The 26,889-nt window shown below is 37.7% G+C and overlaps 1 protein-coding gene across 10 annotated transcripts in view; it reads right to left on the minus strand.

Moving 5' to 3' along the window:
- DISC1 (DISC1 scaffold protein) overlaps nucleotides 1-26,889 on the minus strand; it is a 215,866-nt gene that overhangs the window by 98,256 nt on the left and 90,721 nt on the right. For 7 of the 10 annotated variants that reach the window (XM_054194043.1, XM_054194040.1, XM_054194038.1 and 4 more), the window contains 3 exons: nucleotides 25,562-25,616; nucleotides 20,944-21,046; nucleotides 9,324-9,512 (listed from right to left, as the gene is read on the minus strand). In XM_054194043.1, the coding sequence (XP_054050018.1) occupies nucleotides 9,324-9,512; nucleotides 20,944-21,046; nucleotides 25,562-25,616 (347 nt within the window). Of the gene's footprint in view, nucleotides 1-377; nucleotides 2,597-9,323; nucleotides 9,513-20,943; nucleotides 21,047-25,561; nucleotides 25,617-26,889 lie in introns of those variants that run through there. The other 3 variants (XR_008465229.1, XM_054194045.1, XM_054194044.1) reach the window with 2 other exon arrangements.

The following is a 26,889-nucleotide window of genomic DNA, read 5'->3' on the forward strand; positions in this document are numbered from 1 at the left end:
CCCTCAAAGAAAACCTTAAACCAGCAACAAGAAAGAACAAGGCAGAGAGATTTAACTACTCTGCATCTGACAATCAACAGGAACAAAAACTGGAAACAAACCCTGTGTTTCATGAGGGATGTGTCTTGTATTCCAAATGGAATGGTATCCCAGGGGTTTCTTTTGCTTAGATGTTCATACCCCTAGACGCTGTATCTGAATATTGCCAGTCGATATCAAAGCAAAGATGAAAGGTAACGTCTCAGAAAATTACCTGACTTTTCATTGTCACTGAAGTGACTTTACCATAAATGTGAGGAGGTATAATTCTTTACAAATTACATGGATTTATCCAGGCATAGAATTAGACTCGTACACTGTACCCCGAGAACACTGCCAAAACTCCTGAATGACAACTTTTGGGTGGAAATGTATTGATGCGCTAAGATTTTGAATCAAAATACGTAAGTCTGAAAAAATACCCGTAACTAAAAAGTTAAACAATATTCACTCTCTGGTTCTGCCACAGTATAATCCTGTTCTAGGATATTGATTTTACATCTGTGATCCCAGACGACCTAAACCAACATTTTCCTGCTTACAGCTAAAAAAATTAAATAAAATCCAAAACATTAACTGAATGTAAAATGCTGTACTATTTTTATCTTCAATCTGCAGAAAGTCTGAATCTTTGGAAGGATAACTGCCTGATTGGTTTCACTGAAGTGCTACTTGAAAACAAACTGACACTATTCCTTAAATATCCTATCCATCTCTATATGCATCTTCAAAAGAAAGTAAATGAAGCAAAGCATCCCAAAGAGTCCTTTGCACGTTTTTGAGACCTGAAAATACCATGCCATGTTAACATAAATTGAACAATGTCAAAAAAACCCAAGAAAACAAAGCAAAACCCTGCTGTATGACACTGAGAATCAAAATTGAAATTAATATAACTTAAAATAAAGAAACCTGTGAATGCTTGGCTAACTGTTTACTGACTTTTCCAATAAAGCTTCACGTTTTTCAGAGGCTAAACACTGTTTTCATACTTCCAACTTGTTAATGTTTCAGGATCAACGGGTCCTGACCAAATGCACACAGGCAGTACCTATAAGAAATGGCAAAACAAACAGAACCACAATACCAGTCACCTGACTGTCTCAGTTACCTTATCTGAGAGACAAGGAAAGCAACATTTATCTTTATTTGAAAAATAATTTGATCCTATCTGTTAAGTGTAACTCATACGTCGGCAATTTTCTTGGTCTTCTGAGCACCCCACGACACTCAGAAAGGTTTCACCTTTCTGCCTGCCTCTGAGCAGTTCCAGACACATACAATTTTATCTTTCTTACAAAACTGGAATTGTCTTAACGCAAGATCTAGAAATGGCAGCTGCACACCATCAGGAAAAAAAAATAAAGCTTCACAATGAAATAAAACAGAAAGTACAGTAGTATGACAGTACTATCTGCTCAAGCTCCAGAAGTGGCAAACCTTAAAGAGAGTTTGTTGGTTGTCACCAGGGCTAGCGTTGTGCTAAAGTAGTTGGAATTGCACATGGGAACGTGTTACATGTCTGATGAGCAGAAGACACTTTTTTTTTTAATTTTTAATCCTAGCTTTCTGTCACCTTAGCATCTCATTCCTTCTGAAACTAGCTAGTCATTGAAAAAAAAAAAAAAACAACCCACAACTGTGAAAGTTCAATCTAAGCCCAGTATCTCAGAAGATGCAGCTGCAGAATCAGAATCTAATGAAGAATGATTAAAATTGGTGGTATAGACTTCCAAATTTATTCCAAATTCACTCATCTGTGTTGCTTCATATTTATCCTGTTGCAACTCAATCAGTTGAAGCAGCTGAGCTAAAAAGTTGAGTAATGCAGAAATGCAGAGCAGAGATGGCAAACCAGGAATAATTTCATATTACACACACTCCCCCCCAAAAAAAAGTTTAATGCACTGTGTATACAGCTGGCAATAGCATTTCAGATGTAAAGGAAAGAGTTGCCTGGCATACTATCAGAACTTCCTGCTTGCTTGTTTGTTGGTTTGTGTGTACACCAGCACATTAAAGTACATGTGTTGCATGACAGGGTTGAGGTTGCCCATCTCTCATCGCAGCAGAAGGCTGGTCAGGAACACTTCACCATTGAATTGCACTTCCACGATTCCAACACAGCCACTCTGCATTTCTGTTGCACTACAACTTAGGAAACCCTGATGTTTTTACTGCTTATCCTAGTTAAAGAAGAGATCATCATTTTCCCTGAAGAAAGGCAGCATAAGTCTTCAGACCAAGCTCCATCTCTTGCACCGCATACATAACCAGCTCTATGACTGCAAAACAAGCACCAGGTCATTTCAGGAGTTATCATTCTGCGTGTAATTAGGTCATACTGCTGTCTACAAAGAAAGTCTATTACATAGGTATATGAAACATTTCAGTAAAGTTCATACCATCAGATCTCAGAAGAAAGAGATAGAAGAGAAGCTTACCTTTGAGCATCAACTGAGAAATGGCCTGATCAAAAGACACTCACAGATATCAGTGGGCTTTGAACCAAGCTGCTGTGTCAGTTCAAGTTGCCTGAACACATATTTCATATTTCCTGCATTACAGATATTTGCATCTAATTATACAGAATAGCCAGATTAAATTTAATACCTCCATTGCATTTATATAAACTAAACCTCTATCCTCGAAGTGAAAAATCATAAAGTATTTTACATATTTAAATGAACAACATCAGACAAGATGACCTTTATAATCACCATTATAAGAAACACAATTACAAGTGACTCAAGACATATGGCAAACTTAACTATGCTAAAACAGACCAATTTCCAATCTTTTCAATCCTGACAAAAATTGATGTCTAAAATAAAAATGTATTACACGTTTTAGTTATAGGAAATGCTTAGCAGAAATTGCTCTTTATATGTTACTAAATTCTACAGACACTTTTTATCAAAAAAGGCAATTACCTAACAAAAAAACCCCTCAACTACTTACCATCAAATATTATTTAACAGAGGTGTTACTAAAAAAAAAGGTTTTGCTTATTTTACATAGATTTAGTGGAACCACAACATGGAATGAAAACCATCAGTCTGAATTAGATCCTCAAAGCTTGGTAACAATTCAAAATGCAGTGTCTACCATTATAGAACTATAAGACCAAAAGACGTATATAGGCATACTTAATCTGAAAGATCCCAAGTGCTTTAAAAATGACCCAAGAAAATGAGAATCATGCTCACAACCCATGAAATGCAGACAAGCATGCAATATGCATAACAGTACAAGTCCAAGCAAATGCAGAAATACCAATTTTTCAAATGAAACAGCAGAGAGAATACTGATGAGCCGAGTGCAATTACTCATGCTGTATCTGGGAATGACAACACAAAAGGAGCTCCGCAAGGTTGAGCTTCTTGGGGCTTTTATTGTTGGTTTTTTCCTTTTATTTTCTTACATTGACCTGGCTTTTACATGCCTGACAGAAGGCTGCAGAGCACTACTTCAGAGCATCAGCTGAATGTCAGCTCAGAATAAAGGAAGCTACCAGCTGCAGTGCCAGTCCCATTCCCACACCACCACTGAGGGTTTTATACTTTCTGTGAAAGCTAAATAGAGTGAACGCTGGCTAAATCTGACAAGATCACTGTTTAAATAGAGATGGCCGTAGACATAAGCAATAAGCCGTTCCATTTCATCACTCACTTGAATGACAACAAGCATTTCATATAGGTATGACATGCAGAACTTAATGACCTTGCACAAATTAGAAGTGGACACACAAGGAGGCTCAGAACAGCTTCTTTCTCATGGAAGCCCATCTGTTCCACACTATGTGGTTCTCCTTTAATTATTTATTTAAACAGAACCTATCAAAAGGTTCAGCTTCTCAGTTTAGAAGAAGATAATCACTCAAACACAGGATGAACTGTGAAAACAATACGGAAAACCTATTTGGTGCACAAAAAACAGCACCGAGGAAACAAATTAAAACCACCACCTGAAAAAAATCAGTAAAACAAAACACGGAATCTGTTTTGTCATGTCATAGGCAGATATTGAGTTGGTATTTTTTGAAATAATTAAAAGCAGTATAAATTTTTTAATAATACCTAGATATTTTCAAAAAGCATTACAAAAATCAGTTACAAAGAGGAAATAAAGAAGCTTCTGTATAAGAGCTATTATTAAAAACAAATATTTAAAACTAAAAGAAGAGAAAGGTTTCCCACAGTGGGAAGCACGTTGCACGTGCTTCTATTGTAAGACTTTCAGTGCTGAATCTGTCAGAATAAAAATGTGTCTTTGAAAGAGAATAAAAATGCTTTGTAGTAAATGGTCATTAAGAGTTTGGTAAATCACATCCTATACAATTGTATATAAAGCACAGAACCTCTTTTTGATAAATATTTCAGGATGCAAAGCCAGTATTACCTTAAGCAGCACAACTAGTGCTTTCTGTCCAACATGATATTAAGCTTTAGACTAATTAATTGCATCCTCCATAACGGCCAAAGATGCAGCTTTTTGAACGATGACTGTAAAGAGACTAGGAGAAATTTTGTTATTCTTCAAAATACATTCCGAACACGTTTTATTCTTAAGCAGCTAAGCCAAAACATACATTTTTTTTTAAAAGCAAATTAAAAAAATGGATTGGTTTCTGTTCTGTTACAGGACAAAAAGCTATGAGATATTCTGCGCAAGCGTGCAGAATATGTGCATTGAACAAGAGAAAGAAAAGCTAAGTGTGAAGGAAAATTCCAGCTTCCTAAGAAATCCCTCTGTAACATCTAATTCATTATTTAATAAATATATCTGTTCAAATTTCAGAAAGCTTCACTCTACAAGCAGGCTGGTAAGAGTTTTAGGACTTACACAAGCAATTCCTAAGACAATAAAATTCAACGATGTCAATTAGAGTTGAGCAGTAGAGACTGAAATATCAGCCTCCAAACAATAGGGGGGTTTTGTTGTGGTTTTTTTTTTTTTAAAAAAAGGGTTAAAAAGCTACTTTGATGTGCATGATAGCCTTTATTTTATGTTTTCTTTAGAAATTAATTCAGTACAGAAATTCTACTTAAGATCACTTGGCAAGCACAACCTACCAATTAGATCATGAAAATACAGCCCCCCCTAGTTTTGTGCATACATACATTATTTACCAGGAGATGCTTTCCCAAAAGTGTAATAGGGGCAGAAAATGGCTGAGTGCAGCCAGAAAAGGAATTCAGCAAATAAGACAGGAAAACCTGCCCGTCAATACTGGTAATGAGGAAACAGAGACAAGAGGGTAGGTTTCATTTCCAGCCCTGGGTCACAGATGCCAATCAACCCAAGCCAGGATTTATAAGCACAATCCAGCAGTTTGGCAGACAGGCAAGTAATTAAGCTTCGCTTGTCTGGAACACAGGTTTGGTTGTTTTGGGCTGCAAAGCAGTTCTCTTCCTTACCATAACAGAACCTTCTGACTTTACAAGGCAGATCTGCTCAGCAGTAAAGCACAAGACTTTCAGCTATTTTCCCAGAACCCTTATGTCTTAGACTACAGAAATACCTTCAGCTTAGAAGAACGTAAAGCTCGCACAGAGTAACACTTGATTTCAAATCTGTTTGTTGCAAGTGATTCATTCAATCGTGATTGATGCTAGACCAAATCAGCAAACTCTTGTTTCATCACTATTTCAGGTAAAATTATGTGACCTCTGTATCCCTGGCTTTCCTATGGCAACAACAGTTGTTCCCTTACAGAAGTGTTCCAATGCCCTCAGAAGAAATTTACTGTCTAAAGGACAAATCAGTACTATTCATCCTAAAATGCTAATAAAAAGCATTACTTGTCAATGTTTCTATTATCAAATGGGAAAAACATATTCTTGAGCATCTCTAAAAATATGAAGGGATTTTTGTCAAGTCTCCTTTACAGGGAGCACTGACAACTCTCAGCACAGTAAGCCAAGACCGATTTTTGCACTACATCTGCAATATCTTTTATACTTGGGCAGCTGGCACAAAGTGAGAAAATTCATTAACATGCTAATGATGTGTCCTATTTAAAATTCCAGCTCTGATTATTGTGTGATTAAGTCTCTTCCCTTGACGTCTGCTTCCTTATATCTGCATTACTGTGAGAAATCAACAGTTATTAATGAAGTAAAAAAATAGGTGATCAATTTACACACAAGAGAAAGACAAACATACACACATATTTTAGCATTTCAATTTCTTTGTTTAATGTTTTCTAGACAAAATGGTATTATCTTCAGTAAAAAAAACCAAAACAAAACCAAACCATTTCCAAATAAGTTTTCAGGAAGTTCACAGGCACAAAAGATAACATTTCAAGTGCCAGATGATGCAGAAATAGCTATGTGTGAGAATACCTGTGCAGAAGGTTTAAAGGTGCTATATTAAAAAAAAAAAAAAAAAAGGGAGGGCTCCTGATGCAGACAAAGAAGATTATTCCCTGGAAACAACACAAAAGCAAGAATGAGAGGAGACAACAGCTACAGTCAATTTGATTACCTTTCCTGGAGAAAAATGAAGCATCACCTTTCTACGCTGAAAGGCATAACTTATTTAAACTAGCAAAACCATTCAAAGACAAGAAGACTGAGGGACCTCTATCTCTACGTTACTTTCGGTAACCTACGTTTAGTTTATGGATGGACACCTATTTCATAAAGAGTTGAGTGAAAGTGTAGCACAACTGTGCCACAAGGAGGAATCCCAGGTACATCCCTGCTGGACGCCTGGACATGGATCAGCCAGTCTAGCCCAGATCATTTTTGCTGTTTAAGTTAGCATGTCTAATTTGGCCTGAAGGGCTCCCTAATGAACTCTGGGCAGACATATAGCAAAAAAGCTGGAGAACAGTAACATCCTCAATTAGTAGAGGTTAGATGGAGAAAGGATTTATCTTCCTGGCTCATAGCTATAGAGGGAAAAGTCAAACTAACCAGGAACAGACTGCACACCAAGCAATGGCACCAGCCACTCACACTCCTTTAACCCACAGCACGGAGCAGCTGAGCCCATGCTGCACTATGAGCTCAAGCCACAGAAGCATTTCAGGAGCCATCTTCCTGTGAGCCTACACTCTTCCAAAATCACAGTGTCACCAACAGCAGCGGGTCAACACATTCCCCATCAAAAGCCCCAAGCCCCTGCCGTGTCCCTTATGCCAATGACAGCACTCCCACCACATGCTGGCGGGCCTCATGTGTGTGCTAATGCCCTGCTCACATCAGGTTTCTGGTCAGCACTGAGCTGGTGTATGGGACGGGGCAGGAACTGGAGGTAAAGGCAAAACCACTCGTCTCAGCAGCAACATGGATTTCACTGGCTTAAATGAAGCACAAAGCCTGGGGCTGCACGGTCGGCTCAGCTACCCCCATGCAAATCACACCTTTCACAGCACAAAGAAAGCCAACGCAACTATCTCCAGTTCTTCTGAAGAAGAGCAAAACCAAAGGGTAACAAAAACGTATTCCAATTGTTTATGTTTTTTTCCCCCCAAACATGAAAGTATTGTACAAAATAACAACTAGTTTGTAAAAGTGGATGCCATCTATAAGATACAATCTGTTCACTACTGTCCAGAGACTATCAGAAGGCTTTTATTCAATTAAACGTATTGGTATCAAACTTACAATAGGGTTCTCAAACCTAAGTGAGTTTCCATTTGTTAAAGGAGAAAATGGTGTAGATTACACACAAGGGGGCAGGGACAAGGAAAAGGGAAGATCTCAGATTTCAGTTTATGTATCTGTGACTAGTATATGCTTGATAGAGTTTTATTGTACATGGGGATAAATTTCTCCTTATGCCTACAGAATCACAATAAATTAAAAGAACAACCCACACAGTAAAAACCCAGTGTTTTGCAATTTATTGTCATAAATTGCAGGACAGGAGAGGTGAGACCAAGACAACACCTCATTACAGCTACATAAATGCAAAGGGGAAAAAAAAGAATCTATGAACTGCAACCAATTCTGTTGCTTCAGCAACAGTCTGCACAGGTTTTGTCTAAAGCCCTGCTGAAGAAAAATACAAATGAGAAGTACATGTGTATTATAGGAAGTTTAATTGTCCTAGAAACAAAGGAGAAACAAAAATGGACAGATTGCAAGGTCAGAACTCCCTTCCACTCACTTGCAAATCCAAGCGATGAGGAAGTATTGCCTGATGTGGGTTTGAATCACTCGGCTTAGGTAACAATGCACTACTTTGAGGAATCATTTTTTAAATTTTTAACCATCTAGTTTCCAAGAAAGTTCTTATCTAGTAGTGTGTGTGTGTATATTCCTCTATGCATATTTAAAATATTGTCTTAGACATATTCCATTGCCTACAAAACTTTTTGTTTCTAAAATAGCTCTTGCCTACCCAGTTGCCTGTGAAGAAACTTCATATACTTTTTAAAACAGGCACTTTCCTCTCTTCAACCAACCTACTACTTATAAGATCCTGAAAAAGGAAAGACATTTCAAACCCCTTGAGCTTTAAAGTAGCTCTCAGATTTATACTTAGCTGTTTAGAGGTAACTATAGTAACTATGTATTGGTAGTCAATTAAGAGTTATTCAGCCTTTCATCTAATCAAGCAGCAAGGCCACTTTATCTGCTTAACTACAGGAGAGGGTACAGCAGACAAGAGGATAAGCCAAGTCTAAGAATGACTTTGCTGTTTTGCTGTCAGTAGCTTTCCCAGTAATTGCGTAGAACTTCCCCAATTCCACCTTGATACTGTAACCCAAGCACACCGCTTGGAGTTATGTGTGAGCTGTGTTTGGCAAGCTGTTTAACTCCCCCCTCAAGCATAAATTTACGAAGAGAACTCTCGCCTTCACAACCAGGAATCCCTTGCACCTCATACGTTCAGACTCATCACCAAATATGTTATATATACTAAATATTTGGTTATGTATACTACATATGGTTCTATTGTCACAGCCAGCTGCACCTACTGCTTGTGCATACAAGACTACATATGTTTCTCTGTATGTGAATAAATGTGCAGTATCACCATCATTATTACAAAAACGGGCTTAGGAAAGGAGGTTTTTGAGAACTGGGCTAAGATAGCTCTCCAAAAGCCGCATATTGCTGGGATATCCCTTCTCCCCCTCAGTCTCCCTTACTTCCAGTGGAAACAGCTGAGAGCTATTCAGCATATTGCTTATCTAGGTCCTGGACAAACTTTCCTCAGAAAAATCAGTATGTTTCCTGAAACAGAGGATGGTTCATCAAACCCGGTAGACTTCTATGCGCTTATGACTGAGCAAAAGCTGTAACAGCCTAAGAACTACTTACCAAAGGCAGCCTCTCCTTGTTCAAGTTCTTGTTTCACTCTGGTGTAGTCATCTTTAATTCTCTCTAATTTTCGGACATTTCTGGCACTCAGAACCAGCAGTTCATTGAGAAGTCCTTCCAGCCCCTCCTTCTCAGATGTTAATGATCTTATTTCTTCTGTCAGATCCTTCGCAGTACCAAAATTACTTCCTGCATGTTTTGTGGGGGCAGGGGGAAGGAAGAGGGAGGAAAGAGACAATGAAGCAGACTTGCAACATCAGTAGGTTACACAGCAAACAAGGGAAATTAAGCAACTATACTTCCCAGCAGCAACTGAAAGACCAATTTGGGGGGGGGGGGGGAGGAGAAGGGGGAGGAAGAGAAAAGAAACAGCTTTGCAAGCATCCATTTCATTTGCATACTACAAAAAGAATCATAATTGTAACACATTTAATCTTATACACACAGAAATAATCAATTTTTTATTATTGATACAATTTACATTTTTGGAGAAAACTTTTTCCTAAGGTCCACACTTCAGAAAATGTCATACTGTAATTCACTGAACACTGTGGTGTGATCTGGAAGACCATTTTCTTGTTTTGGAGGACACATCAACTTGCAATACTTTTTAAATAGATGCTATTAATCTGCTACACCCTGAAGTACTTCCTCCTTGAACAAAGCAGCACTATGCCGTTGTTCATAACAAGCACCAGAAGGCTGTTTATAAGTGACAGGTTGCATTTCTTAAATAGCATGTACCCCATGCAAAGACCATCAGGAGATGTTCTTCTGAGAGAACATATTTAAAAGTCAAGACTCTCCACACTTCTGGCTCTCCCTGAAGCACGAAACCTCGGAGACAGGCAGAATACCTCACTATCACCAGCTTGCACTGCTCTGGAGTTTTTAAAAACATTTGTCTCCTTTGGACAGGGATCCAGAGTCAAAAGCTCAGTTCCCAACTGGTTTACAGTGTAGCCTAGTAATATGTGCCCACTTAACCTTTCTTACAACCATTTGTATAAGAACCTGGAGAGGAATATTTCCTTACTTCACAGAGAAGTCTTAAGTATAAATGCACAATGACAGTGAGATGCTCAGCTATTAAATCATTTTTAAATAGCAGTAGAGTAATTATTATAATGCTACATTCATACAGCTGTACCTGCGTCTTTTCAATGATTCAGCTACTCGTCTGGAAAAAAAACCATACACACAAAAACCTACAAAAAAAAAATCACTGTAATCTAAAGAATACTTGACAAAAATAATTTCCATCTAGACTTGCCCAATACAACACAAAAGATCTCTAGCACAAGATCTAAACTCTAGCATCACCCTAACTTAGCGAAAATTTGGTGGTATGATCTAATAAGTAAAGGGATCTAGTAAGTAAATGCACTTAGAAAATTTAGCCTTGAAGCAAATATTAATGTAAAGCACATCCTGTCACACATATAAGATGTCTCATCAGCTTCTGAAGTATGTGCAATGACTGCAGTCTCCTGAAATAACTTTCTAATACTACCAGCGTTATTCAGATATAAAGGTGTCCTTTCGCTTTTTTTTTTTTTTAGGAATACAATAAACTATTGCTTACACACAACAAATCAATTAAAAAACTATTTTTTAAAATCAAGATATAATCCAAAACATTAAACCCACATCAGAGTACCCTAAATTGTGGCACTACATCCTTTTTACCTGGTGTCTCAAAAGTGTTAGTCACAGTCTGAAACAGGAATGGTTTGGGTGCTGTTCATTTCCTTCAGGACAGGGGAGCAAGAATGGGACACAAATATTTACACTGGTCAGAAGTTGGCAAACCACTGTTTGACAGCTGCTGGGAGCAGATCCATTCCTCCAGAGCATAAGAGTGAATGTAAGCACTTCCAGCAAACAATTACAACCATCCTCCTGGAGGAAAGATGATGCTGCAAACTCAAGTGGCCATGTGAGGACAGCTGTGCCAAGAGGAGACCGCACTTTCAAAAAATTTGGAAAAGATTGTACAAAATAAATCAGGTTTAAAGACTGAACATTGCTAAGTATGGTAGCTTTGTTTGGTGGGGGATTTTTTAAATTTAATTCTAAGGCTACAGTAGTTTCAGTCAAGCCCTTTTCTTTGCTTAAAGCTGACTTTTTTTTTTGTTTCTTTTTAAGAGTTCAAAACTCCCCTATTTCTAATTCTCAGCTAAAACCCCATTTGCCAGTTCTAACTTACAAAGAATTATACAATCAAATAACTATAAATATGCTTTACAAATACTAGCATCTTATGGCTTACTGGTGCATTTATTGGGAAACCGCAGCACAAATTTTATTATCTTAATCTGTCATATGTTTCCAAATGGGCAAAACATGGCAGCAAGATAAGCAAGACAAAATCACTGGAAAAACGACAGATACTCAGATGCTTCTAAGGCAATAAGACTTAAAATTAAACAGTGTTCCTTTACTTCACCTGAACTCATCCAAAGCATCAACACAGAACCTTAATAAAACATGAAGGCAAGAGATTCTTCATTAGAATCCAGAGCCTGCTCTTGCATTTCAGAAGACAGCAAGGAAAAAGGTATGATATTACATCTGAAAGTTTTATACATACTGAATGGATCTTAATTCCCAGAGGGGAAGTTTATATCAAAATAAGGCTATGAGGAAAAAGTATCAGATATATATATCCCAAAGCCAAAACTGCCTGATGCAGCTTTCCCTGACAGCAGAAATGTCTGGAAGTCTGCAGTGAAAAGTCAGAAGAGCTTATACAAACTCATGCACCACAAGTGCCATCAGTGACCTCAATCACAGCAACCAAAATAACTGCTTTCTAAACGCTGTAAGAAGGTTGATTTAAAAATTAATATATAATCCCTAGCTGCCAGCATTAAAAAACATGTCCTCCTGGGGTTTTTTGTTTGTTAAGAGACAAAGTCACATTGGATGCTGTAGAAACATTCTGAAGACATGTCAAAATATTTTATTCCGCTAATATCCTGAAAATATTAAAGTTCCTTTTTTTAATGATAAAATAATTATTTTCCCTAAGTGAACAAAATAACTGTTACTTTGACAACCACTCAGAGCTATGTTTTATATAGCCATACCGCCGACAGAGCTCTAGTTGGGTGACATTAGATAAATAAAGTCAGTCCTAACTCTTCCCAGGAAACTCAAAAACCACTGAAGTTAATAGGAGTGCTCACTCAGAAAATCTGTACAGAGACAACAAACCTGAGGAATTAATAGTTTAACACCAAAGCTGAGCTTCTGGTCTAAACCAAGACACGAGACAGGGATTCTATGAAGAGGACTGAAGGGCAAAATGCTGCTTTTCCCATCTTTCCTCCTGTCTCGCAGTGACACTTACTAGCGATGTGCAATTTCAGCCACTACATACGTGTTCCTATAAACACACTGGGTGCAAACTGGCACACCAAATAGGGAAACCCACAAATTCAGAAAACGTCCAGGCTAGAAAGTCTGTTGCTCTATCAGAATGTTAAATCTATTCCATTTCAACTTGAATAAATCGAGGGAATCAACAGCGCTTGGATAAAATGATGGTGGGGAGGGGAAGGGGAGGAATAATCATCTGAACTGAAGTTGGGATCATGATAAAATCTGAAATCATTTCACATGAACTTTGCCGAACTGACTATACCTTTACAAGTACAACACCGGAAAGTCGTATTTTCACTTTCCAGCTAATTCAAAGTATCCAGTGCTCCAAACATGTTGAATAACATGCTTGCATTACACTGTAATAAGGAGCTGCGTATGTACACTTCACTTTGAGGGGCTGAATCTTACCATTATCTCAAAAGACGGCAATGAAAAACCCAGTTTAAGCTTCCTCCTTAATCCTGCCCTCTGGGGCTCTCTCCTTATACACATCCTTCATCCCCCGCTCTCTAGAGATAGTAATGTCGGGTAAGCTCCAACAACTTGATGTGAAGGCCAAAAATACCAGCCAAATCAAGCAAAACCACCCCAACTGGAAAAATAAAATAAATTAAAAAACTATCCCCAGGCACAATGTAGTTATATAATTGCTTTTACTCACTGTAAATATAAATAGTATATTTACCTTATTTTCCGCTTTTCCCAAAGTTTTACTTATATGACTACATAATTCAGCTAAATAGTGCCCTGCATATTACGTATTTTTTTCTCTATATTTTCTCTATACATAGTTACATGCCACAAACTCATGTCCATTATAACAGCTCATTGTCAGATTTTACTATATTGGGCAGATTGTTGCCCATTTAGTAGCCTCAAATTGTCATACTATTATTTTGATACCATTTGCCAGCAACAAATTGACTAAAAATACAGTTTGAAATCCATCCCATTTTGTAAAAACCAACAAATGTGTTATTATTTAAGCTTTGTTAAATACTTCCCCTTCAAAATACAAGGCAAACTTAATGCCCCACAACTTTTTTTACTCCCACTTTTTCTCATATTTATGCCAGGAATTACATGTGCTCATACTTTCCATTATTCATACATGAAGCAGTGAGGCACGCCCCATCCCTACTGAAACTACGTTCAATGTGGTACAAGCAAAGGAGCAATTTTTGCATAACAGTAAAGCATACATACTGGACATTGCCTTGAATGTAAGAAAGAACAGACTGGTCATTATTTATCACTATGTATAAGCTAATTCTTCACAGACTACCACCACTTTTAATAATACATAGGAAAGAGAAAATTTACAATTTAGCTTAGGGCATTTGCCACCATGGTATTTATCAATGGCACTGGAATTCAAGGCTGAAAATCCTCCACCCTGTGATTAATGAGAATACAAACTGATTCCAACACCAGAAAAGAAATTGAAGAAAATAAATATCATTCAGCTGTGCACAAAGAAAAGAGAAAACGCTAAAAACATGACAGAAATGTAAGATTTTTGAAGCACTGCCAGTGTGCTTGCACCTCTGAAAAAAACAAATAGCAAATGGGGGACAGTCTACCATCTCCTGAAACATTTTACAGAATTCCAGCATATTTGAATCACAATTACTGTTTTTAAGCAATAACACAGGCCAATACTTTTATGAAGCATAATGCAACTGAATGATGATGTGACCCTGAAAGGTAAAGTAAGAAAATAAGTCTAGAAGCAGGCAAGAGACTCCACAGATATATATTTGGAGGAGGATTTCTGTGCTACAGAAAGCCTTTTGTACCCGGCCTGAATCAGTTACCACAGAGCAAACCAGGAATTAAAAAAAATAAATATACAAAGTGGGGGGGAACCCAACAACAATAACATTTTAAATCAATAACAACAACTCAAAGGCTCAAATGAAAATTATCAATGAGAAAAGGCACAAAAACCCTGAAGAAAAAGGCAGAGGGTTTGGAAGATGGCAATTCAGCAATACTGAGGCACAACTGGTTCCAAGGAGCAACAGCTACTGGTGAACGCTGGGCCACCAGATGCTCTCAAGTGCCTGCACTGGGGATGACAAGTACAGCCCAGGAGCACATTAGTCCCAGCAGTTCACGACATGTGTTAGGCCAATAAAGGGTTGTTGCAAGTCATGTATAATTCTCTTTCAACATGGTAAAGGATGCCCAACCGAAAGTGGCTCCAAAGCTCAAGGGTCACCCAATAGCACAGACACGTGCACACGAGCTTCCCTACTTCCCCCTGCCTCATAGTTCCCACTCATCTTATGCCTTTCAGTCTCTGGTTCTTTTACATCTCCCCTCTCTCCTGCCTTTGCCTCCGCTCATTACTGCTACCAGTGGAGAGGAAGGGACATGCTGAGAGCAGGGAAATAGCCCAGACCTGATCTCCATGATCTTGAGGGCTGCATGAAATCATCACCCTCCTTTTTACTAACCAGAGAAGGATTGGGGAGAGAAATATTCAAGCCAGGTAGGTTGAGGCACCAAAAGTGCATGCACTGAGGTTCAGAAGTTTTTCACCTTGGCTCCCTGGACAGTCAGTGGAAAAAGGTACATCACCATCCCCTTCCACAGACTGCACAGGGGTTTTCTCATCACCTCCAGACCACAGCACAGCCTTTCCATGGGGCGAGAGCACCTTCCCTTCACAGCTCTCCCCATCTAACATTCCTCCTTTGAGCACATAACCCCAGAAAAGGAACTGCCAAAGAGCTTACTCAACCCCCTCTCCCCCTTCAGGGACAGCAGCTTAGGTAACAGGGGAGAAAAAGAGTAAGTTGTTATGTCACTGACTGACTTCTCCAACAGAAGCAATGATTTTCTGCTGTCTGGTCACATATCACACTGGAACTTCAGCTACAACAAGTTATCCTTGTTGTTGTTATCCATCCAGCAATCTCATTTGGAAATGAGATTAAAAGACAAACAGTATAGCTGTCTGCAGTCTGCATGACTGTTTGGGAGTTGGATTAGGGGGGTCCCTGGCTTTATTTTGCAAATGAGTTAACAGGCTTGCCAAAAAGTACATCACATGCAGCAATCCAGGGTAGTAAATTTTACTTCACAGAACATAAAGTGACCATTGTGGGAAGACACCCCAATATACAGCCTTGTACGCCGGAGTCAGACATTGAGATACAGGCATGAAGAAGAATTAATCTCAATATGCCTTTGAGCCGTCAACCCAGGCCACTGCTGGAAGCAAGAATCCGTAAGTGGGGAAGCAGCTATGTCATCTGACAAGACACAGGTCTATCAAACTTCAATTTATCAAAAAAAATAAGCCTTCATGAGAAGAGGCATTGGTATTTTTGCTTCTAAGACTAGCCGAGTTCTCCAACTGATACCAAACAACAGTTCTCGGATACAGAAAAGGTTAAAAAAAAAAAAAACAAAAACACAAAACCAAAAAACAGGAGCACTATCGCCTTCCAATGAAATGTCTGGAGAAGATCTCAACGTCATGTCAAGAACTTTATGCCGATACGTATTTTTGCACGAAGTGACAGAACACCGCACAGGCATAAAACAAGACATCCTCATTACCAAAACACGCATACGCATGGCTGAAAAATGTCCTTCAGCCTGCACTGGCATCTTCCCTGATGCTGCTGACTGCTCTGTCCCCTCTCTAACATACTCATTCCCAACTGGAATGCTTAGCACCAAAGCTGGAAGGCTGGGGTTTTTTTTTTGTTACAGTTGCTTTCTAAGCCTGCAGAACTTGCCCTAAGTGAACATCAAAGAGAAGGCAAAGAGGCAACAGTCCCAGCATTAAGTTTTGTGAAAATATGCTATTCTAGTATTTATGTCCTGTTATTTATAAACTACACTTCTACATTGACATAAGGGAAAAAACCCTTTTCGTTATACTGCTGGAAATCATCCCACAATGGTATTTCCAGTCAGATCCCACTTGCAGGTATTTAATGAAATAGAGACAGTGCGAATTACAGGACGATAACACAAGGTCTCTTACTGGTGTAGACAGTTTTAAGAATAGAATTTTATAATTTGTTTTAAATACTTACAAGTCACCTTATTCTAACTTCCGTGGATATAATTTGTATTTGTAGAGACATAAAGAAAGTTAATGACATGCATCTCATAGATAACTACATAATGAATTCAGTTTTTCATTCACATTTGTTTAGCTCCCTGCTAGCCACTTTTGGGCTATCTAGTCCCACACTATTATGCATTCTCAAGAGAAAAAAAAATTCACCTAGAGTATATGAAGACACTGTAAAATATATCAAACAACCTCTTTTATTCAAATATAGGAAACAGGCAACACGACGACTAAAAATTCTTTTCAGTTTACCTCCTCTCTGCTATTCCCAAATTATTTTCTCACTAAGGAAAAATGAGAAACACACCATTTCTCACATATCATTTGCTCTTCTGCAAAACAGCCTCAAGTAGTAAAATAAATCTTAATAATATTTCTACAGTTACATTCACACTTGCTTACATATTGTCCTATTTGAATTTTCTTACTGGCTTAGGATTATTTGATCTGCAATTTATTCCTCCCAAAAAAATTCATGCTAAATAGACACTCAATGCCAAGAGAAACAACAGAGTATCATGTACTGCCATGTTCTTCCCATAACTGATGACAAAATTGTTATAAGCATGTTAAGAGCTACTGTAAGAAGTAACTGTTATAACAATCACACGTAGGTTTCTAAGCACTGACATTAAGGTGTTTTATTTTTAAAAAAAGTAAGCCTACTAGATGCTAAACCATAAGATTTCATCAATAACTACTTACAAATGTGTATCTCAACAGTAACATCAAATGCAATCAGGAGTACTTGTTAGCTATAATTAGCTAAAGCTACTGACTGAAAAACCATGAACAATGTAATAAGATTCCACTAATTATGTTTGGAGAAAAATTCTGGACTAGCATCTCAGGAGTATTAACTGCAAGTTATTTATCACAACAGGCAAATGCCAATCAGAAGGTAAGGGAGTTGTTGATATAACGGATCTGAATTGTAACTGTAGATAGAAATACCTCTTGAACATTTAAGTACAGGGTTGTTGGGTTTTTTTCCAAATGAAATCTCACTGGGATTTAATTAGTCTACTGTATTTATTCTACCAGCTTCAGTAATACAAAAATTCCCAAACCTTCTTTCTTTCTCCTCCAATTTTAATTTTGCACTTCTTTCAAGGAAGAAATAATAGGAGAGACATTTAAATATGTAACATCATCTCTTATATCTTTACAGTATCATTTATTTGATAGTCTTAAAATCCAAGGTATTGCACTGACAGAACTAATAAAATTGTTATGCTTACTTTGTATTTATTGCAGTATTTGCATCTCAAAACAAGATAGGCTATATTCTTACATTTTCTGGTGCAAATACTATAAATCAATGTGTTTGGAATAGAAAGTACAGTTCACATAGAAGCTGAATGTTATCTGAATCTATCAAGGTAGCCATTAAAGGTTGAGGTATATATCATGCTTTCCAAGTCATCACATCATTAAGTCATCACACATGTAAGCTCTGAAACCAATGCATCACTTAATAACTATATTCTTAAGCTCATCTGACTTAACTTCTGGGATACATTAATCCAGATGTATGCAACTGCATTCAGTTACCTTTTTGCTTTGACACTGTTCCAAAAATCACTTAACTCTGCTTCCTGAAGGAAAATGTTACGTTAAACAAAAATGATACAACATCTGTTTAGAGAAAAACAGTTATTCTCAGTATCCACTAGTACTGCTGAATGAGGAAATTGTTTGAGAAAATAATCTAAGTGCTACAGTAAAAAGCAGAAGTAACAGATATTTATCCCTGCCTGATGCTTCCAGACTAAATGAAAACCTCTAACTATGACCACTAAACTTTACTCTTACTGTAGATTTAGATATAGTATAATTTCCTCTGAATTTCATGCTCTTCCAAGGCTGTCCTTAAATAATAGCATATTACCAAACTGAAGATTCTCCCACCTCCTAGCAATTTTAATATATCCAGGCTGTTGATTAACGTTTTGGTAGCTGCCTGACAGTTCAGGGAATACATACATACAGTACCTTGCTTAAATCTTAACCAGTATTTAAAAGGTTAAGACCTACTTTCTTAACTATGCCTTATTTAAGAGGTGTCATTCATTTATTGTTGTTTTAGAACAAGAATACACAGAACTGAATACTTCAGCCTTCTCTAAATTATCCACTGCTCACTAGTTTTGCCTTGTTAAGTAAAAAAAAAAAAAACCAACCTATTTTTAGCTCCTCCTTCCTCTTTCCTCTTCCGCATTTACCAAATCTTTTCTTCCTGACTTGTTTCTCTGCTAGCTGCAATTCATTCTGCATCCTGGCTTTTCTGATTTTATTACTTCATGCTTTAAGACTGAAATATTTCCACTTTTTTGAGATTTTTTTTTTTTTTTTTTTAACTTTCAGGTCTTGAGAGCGCCATTTTTTTTTATTCCTGTATTTCCCCTGTATCCTCTGCATACTGCTCTGCATTTAACATAAACAAATCCCAACACATCAACTAAATGTATCCATTTAAAATGAGGTAAAGAAATTACAGTATCCACTGTCACCAAATTACCTTTCATCCTTGATTTTCAACCAGTTCCCTCCAGAATTTTGCCTTAGTAACAACTTGGGATTGTATCATTCCCAGTCATTAAAACTCCCTGAAGTAAGAGTTTTTCAGAGTAAGAATAAAAAAAAAGAAACAATGCTTTTTATCAGTACTAAGAAACAGCACCGATACTTCTTAAAAAGCATAGAAAGGCAACCATAGTCACAGTACTGTGGAAATAGTTTATAGAAACATCAGCATTAAATTGTCTTTTGAATTCGTTCCTGAAACAAGCGACCTCTGTTAAGAGCTAACAAGTGTAAAATATTGCTATGAATGTTTTGGAAATAGTCCTCAAGCTGTCATTTACTCTCTCGAAGTGCCAGACTGAGGTACATCTTTTCTGGCCAACTGCTTCCTGCTGGCAGCACGAAGCAATTGCACATCCAGTTTATGGGCTATTTTGTTCTCAAGGACGTCATAAAATGGCTGGGGAAAACTTTGACCCCATTTCTGAAAGCGAGAAAATTACCTACATTCAAAACTGCCCACGGGCAGAGAAGGGTGATTGCTCAGCTTACCTCTCGCAGGTGGACACCGAGAAATAGAGAGGGTTTCCATTTTGAAAAAGTGTTATGAGAAGCAAGGAAATTGAGCATGCTCAGCACCAATACAAGACCTGCTCTTTAATTTCCTTTATGATTTCGCACAAGCCTGACGTTATCCATTTCTGGCAAACAACCCATGCGACACTGCACAAGGTTTCATTTTAAACTAATTCATGTGTGCCAGAACTAGATTCTTGCATCTAATTGAGAAAGTAAATCACCAACAGATAGTTATAACACGTCGCCTTGATATGTATTAAAGAACCCTCCAGCCTTTCTTTACTTGGTGTAATGCTGGAAAATTCCTCGTACCCAAGTCTATATTCCCTTGTATTCAGCTTGCTTTCTGAGGCAGGTGTCTAGCACAGAGATACTTACACATCTGCAAACAATTTGCTGAATTACAAAACCCACCTCTTCAAACTTAAGTGACAGAACTGTGCTTTGCCTTTTTTCCTTAGTGAAAAGTGCAGTAATCCCCAGTAAGCGGCATGTAAAGCTGTTATGTATCAGACTCTGTAATCACATTTCAATATTTTACTGGTTGTAAATAATACGCACGAGTGCTCCAAGGACCAAATTGCTCTTTTGCTACCAAGATTAGTTGTTTAATGATCTGAATAGCAGAAGCTACCAATTATTATATTCCATTTTAAAGTGTCATTTAAAGCCACGTTTGTAATTACTATACCTTTGTTGTAAATTTATGCTCTTAGCTAGAGAGATCTAGGCATATAACTTGTAAGGTCCAGGAACGGGTGTTGATAATTATTTATCAATTTCACCTATGGAAAAATATGTTCTTTGCATGTTTACTGCCTACCAGTAGTTCCCAACTGTGGAGAGGAGCCTGAAGTGCTTTACACAAGGCACAACACAGCCCCGTTCTGCCGGACTTGCCATGACTTCAAGGGATCAAGACCAGCGTACATCAATGACTTTTCCTAAGAAGTCTCAGCTATGAGAAAGTCAACAACTGCTCTAACACACCACTCAACGTTAGTCCTCTCATCACTTAAAACTTACCTGAAACAGCCAGCGTTTTGGCTTCAAGTAGAGCTGGTAGTTGAGTCTCAATATCACTCACTTTCCTCCTCAAAGTACTGCAGAGTTTCTGACTCGTACAAACCTAGATTGAGGCAGACAGCCGTGATATATAATTCATTCATGTAAAAGTATAAGGCAATTTAAATGGAGCTTCAAATGTTGTTGGTTTACAGACATGACATAACATCCTACAGCAAGGTGAAGAAGCTTAATAAAAAGTGATGTCTTTACAGAAATACCCAACAGGAATCAAAATTTCCAGTCTTTGCCGCACATTCTACTATAAAAATAGGGAACGGTATTAGCATTAGCTACCTGCAAGACAGAGAACACGTTTCACTATTAGATACTGAGGCTGCACACAGAAGAAAGGCCATCTTACGAACTCCATACAATTTCAGCATTAACAGTGATATGTGGAGTGGAGTGTAGGTAAGCCAATGTTTGGAGTTTAAGATGTCATAACACTGAACGTACAGCGATTTTTATACAAAATATACCTTGCCACACATCTTAACTGAAAAAAGGCAAAGCAGACATCTTTAATTCTCCACACAGGCAATAAATAAGACTATACCAGTGCAATACTGTACTTTGTTTCACAATCAAGAGACACAGCTGACCGGGATTTAGGTTTCTGACATTTCCTCTCTCTCTTTTTTCATCTTTTTAACTGGAAGTTCCTTCAGCAACAAATCAGAACTGCTATTAAAAACATGGAGAGAGACAGGAGGAAAAAATAAAAAAGGAAGTTCAACTGTTTCTGTACTTTACATTTAAGTGATTTAAGTGTACATTACCACCTCAGAAGGATCTTATACAGTATACGCAATTCATACAACTCCCACATATTCAAAAATGTTGGTTCTTATTTCACATTGCATCATTTGTGAAGGAAGCAAAATGAACAAACAGAAAAATCTCTCATCAAGGGCAAATCTCTCGTCTGAAGGCAGGCATCAAACACTCGCTTCAAATTGTAGCTGACACTTGAGAAAACATTGCATTCATTGGAACCAAGGGTAAAGCAACAGTCAAGAGAGGCACAGGCCAGTTGTGAAGAGATGACCTGTGAAATATAATCTCCAGAGAAAAGTTTCCCTACCCTCCTTGACTGCTCTCGTTAAAAACAAGTGTACATACCACACTTACTAGCAGAAGCACAGCTATCACTTCACTTTTAAGAGCAAAAGCCTTACAGCTCTAATGGTTTATCTGTTTGTACAATTAAAGTATAATAATTCAGATATGATACTAACTGTAAATCCCTTTAAATGGATAATACCCCCTGACTTTAGCTGAGAGCATCTGTTAAACATAAATGGGTCATATTTTTTCTTGAGTCAACAGAACTATCCTCCAAGCAGTAACTGTTACTATCTAAAGACTTCAGAGTCTTCCTATTAATTTAAAAACACATACATCTCATCACTTCTGCACCCACTTTAATTTTTCAATTCCCAGATATTTCACTTTGTTTCAGTACCCCCTTCTAAGTGACTTGCTTATTAATTCACTTAAAATGTTTTAAAAAACCCGAACCCATAAGAGGTGAATAAACGTGACCGAAGAACCCAAAGGCCATTTCTGTCTCACGCTTCCAAAATAAATCTGAAAGTTTTTAATGACTTCTTTCTAAGCTGCGCTCTCTCTTTAGGGGTACTGAATGGCTGAGTGAATTGCAATTAGATGGGGAATCTTTCAGCTCCAGGAAAACTGCATGAATATATCCCATGCTGGTAGTAACTTAAAGTCATTACCAGTAGACAGCTGTTTGGCAATTATGCAAAATAAGCTGGGAGGTTTAATCAGTTCCTAGTAAACACTGTCCACTTTGTAAGCACTACTGTGAGAACGAAGCTTGCTGGCACTCTTCATTAATGGACCAAATGCAGGGAACCAGAGGCTGAAAAGGAAGTTCCTCTAGCTCACAGAGATGATTCTTCTGGAACATAAGATAAGTACGTTACCAAGCCTCTGCTTGTATCTATGTCATGTGTATTCTGTAGATAAATGAAGAACATTAATCTTCAGAGCTATCATATGGCACAGTTCAACAAAACTAAATGAGCAACCGGAGAGGCAAAATAATATAACATCCTCTAAACTAATAGCACTGCTTCTACACTACATCAGTTCTACCCTAGAAGCTCCAATTCTTTTCATTTTTTCTAATTATTTTATCTTAATAACAGCTACCATTATTCATTAGGGTAGCTTATTCAGCCTCTGAGGAAAGGTTATATCTTAGCTAACAAAGATGATGAACATTCAGAAAGCCAGCATCCTGCTTTGCTCCTGGGGAAACGCACCACCCTCCCCCAGCCAGTCTGATCGCCAGCGCCTGTGGCCCCAGCAACACCCTTTCCCTGTTCTCGGTGATCAGCCCTGCTGCAGCCCACGCAGCAGCAAGCTCCAAGTCTAACGAAAACCTTCCTTTCAGTTTCAGGGAAGTTCTTCACAGCCAAATTATTTAATAATCCTCTTCAGTGGCTTGTGTTTTTTTTTAAAGCAGACTTGCAATAAAAGAAGAAAAAAAAAAAAAGGCTCTAGTTTAGGAATGCACCTTACAAAGCTGTGTTCAGACACATAAACGCTACTCAAAAAAGCAGTCTATCTGAAACCAGTAGGATGCTGGTTAGCAAAGATATGTGAAATAAAGATGAAAAGCAGCAAAATATCAAAAGCAAGTTTGCCCATTGTCTTCCTCTTCCATCTTTCCAGCGTATGATGTTAATCTAAAGCAGCAGAAAGAGGGACAAGGACACTGACTAAAGCACTGAAATCTACTCTTCCTCCACCCATCTCAAGGAAAAGTAAGTTTTGAGTAACCTTCACATTTCTTTACAACTGCACCTTGGAAGACATAGAGAAATTCTCTTTACGCTGCTTGAAGAAAAGGACAGTCCACCTGGATCTCCCATACAGTACAATCTTGCCACTAGCAAAAACAGATATTAATTTCTGAAGGAAAGTGGTAGATAAGGGAGATTGTTCCCTTCATTAGCAGGTGAATCTTAGCTTTTGCAGCCTCAGCTGAAAACACAGATGAGGCAAAAAGGCTGTAAAAATATTAGTGTCGCAGGGGGAAAGAAAAGATCTTTGACAAAGTAGTATTTTCCCCACACAACGAAAAGGTTTAAAAGACCAGCTCTATTCAGTCTGAGAATAAAACAATAGGCTGAAACGATCTGAATAAATAAAATAACAAATGGATTGGAGGAGTCTCATTACATGCTTCCTATTTATCTTCTCTAGTAAATAAAGGCCATCACATAGGAATGGAATGAAATTAAAATAGTATTTTATCTATTGAATATTTAAAGAAACAGGCTGTGGAATTCTACCTTGCAGACTTCTCAATTGTGACCCAATGTTTGAGCTCTTATTGAAAAAAGTCTCTCGATATTACAGTGGTAAAATAAAACTTCAAGAGGCACACGTTTTCAGGGGAGAAGGCAAAATCTGTAACTTATGTTTTCGCTTGCAGATACCTTAAAATAACACATCACTCTGAGGTACTGAACCTATCATTCATTTTATAGATGAGCTGTAGGTCAATTACACACTTTTCCTTGATACTTTTTTCATAGTCATTTAAAAAAATATAGCGGAGAGCATCATGTTATAATGGTCTATATTAATTTTTCCCAAGATGTGTGCATAAGCAAGGAATAGAGAAGAATGAGCTCAAAATAAAGTAGGAGAAAAGGAGGAAGGGGTATTGAGATGTAGTCTTCAAATAGTCTTTTTAATAGTGCATGCTAAAAGTGTTGTCCAAGAAGATCAGGAAGAATAGATTACAAAGGATAAAATTTTCACTAAATTTGGTTGAGTTCTATTAGAGAAAAAACATGAAAAATGCATTATTTCAGAGTATAAATTCATGACTGATCAAAACCCAGAACTATTTTCCAGTCCCTGTTCTATATAGACATATATGAATTAGCTACAATAAATGGACCTTTTTTTTCTAGAGCACTCCTGGAGCAAAGATGCTCTATGGCTCACTGAGCCATTCTGAAATAAAAACTTTAGTATTCCCTTTCTTGGAAGGGGGCCATGAGAAATAAGCAAAGGAAAAGTAATAACATCTCCGGTTAAGGTATGCTAAATATGCCACACCACTTTTCTTTGTATTTTTAAAGGGAGGTGAGAATTAGATTGCTAGTTTATTATTAGCGAAAGAGTGAGGAAAAGAGGTACATCATTTATGCTCTTCCTTTGCACCAACAAAACTAATCATCTAGAAGAGACTGTATTAAGAGTGAAAACATTCAGCTGTGACCAGAGCTCACTTTCGTTACATGACGCGGAGGAGCCTGTTCCTAAATGGAGACCCACGAGAAGACCAATCACTAGTAAACGTAAACTGACAAACAACAGATTACTCCATCTGATTCCTTAAGCATAATCTCTGTGGCCCGTCCAAATATAAAAGTTGGGGGTGGGGGGGTGTGTGGAATGTGTGTTTAAAAATATTTACGTGCAAAATCTGTTTAGAAGAAACAACACAAAATCAAATTCCTAGAACACAGACAATTTACTATCTGCTTCTTTAAATGTTCTGAAGAACTGAAAACTGATGTGTACTTACTTTGGCAGTAGTTTCTTTAATGGACGTGCTGAACAATTGTTCTTTTTCCTGAAGGCTAGAAGGGATTAAAATAAAATAAAATAAAGTTGACCTTCTCTGCTCATCACGGTCTGCTACACAAGAGACATTTTCATATGGAAGCACATAGGCTTTAAGATGACTCATGCTAACACAAAAAGAGCCAATACCAAAGATAAAAAACTGTATATTGGGTTTCAGTGTTGCTAGTGACTAACCAACATTTTTTCCACCCAATTTCTACCCACTTAATCCTGTTTGTTTGCAAAATGGTTCGTATGCTAGCTCTACAGTTCTTAATTAATGAGTTTATATGTATTTTACTTACCATCTGAAACACAATTATGATTATTTGTGTAACCATAACATCTTAGAAGTTCCCAGCAGTGTCCAGGACTGCTGCTTTGCTAGGCTATCATCCAAACACCTAACACAAAGGCATTTCTTATAACCCAGTTTCCAAGTCTGCCAGGAAAAGTTCAACTGCAGTCACTTGTTCTCATAGGATTTTGTATGAAATATCACTACTCGTTTTGCTTAGTTTCATAAAAGCCTACAAAATATTTGTACCACATTGATTCAGCAGTGCGGCTGAAACTGAGGCATCATCCTGCTTACACGAACAAATTCAAGGTTTTCTTCCACATATGAAAACAGGCAGATTTACCACTTTGGTATTACCAAACCTAATGTAAACCTGTGTCTTCAGTACTTATAAAGAAATTCACAAGTTACGTTTTTAACATAAAGTTCAAAAATCCAAGTCAAATCAAACATTAATAGTTAGCACAGAGATTATTTTTGCAACATTAATACTTCCCTCTCTCCTACTCCACAGGCATACACTTTTATGCAGCATTCAATTACTTTGTCACTGTGTACCTGACAGTCAGCACTCCCCATCAGCAGCATCTCCATTCTTCCTTTTAGCTGCATTGTAAAAATTGTACTTCTTTTCACAACCAAACACTGATGTTCTTGCCACATAAAGAACTATTAATTTAGTTCTGAGCTTTTCTTTAGCATTCAGCACTGAAGTATCTAAACATTTCTGAAACATCACTGGATTTATTTCAACGATACTCTCACAAGGTAAGGCAGCATTGTATTCATTTTACATGTGGAAGAAACACAAGTCACTGTTATTCAGAAAGCACATTAAGACTGAGTGCCTGTTTTGACATGCACACGGTCCCTGCTGCCTACCTCTATGCTTTTCAGTTTTCTTTTGAGAACTTGTTCCTTCATATTTTCCAAGCACAGCACTTACTGACTCCTGTTTCAAGAGTCAGAGTTTATGTAGGTCTGAA

Source organism: Rissa tridactyla, chromosome 3 (genome assembly GCF_028500815.1).
Source record: "Rissa tridactyla isolate bRisTri1 chromosome 3, bRisTri1.patW.cur.20221130, whole genome shotgun sequence".
Classification (NCBI taxonomy): Eukaryota; Metazoa; Chordata; class Aves; order Charadriiformes; family Laridae; genus Rissa; species Rissa tridactyla.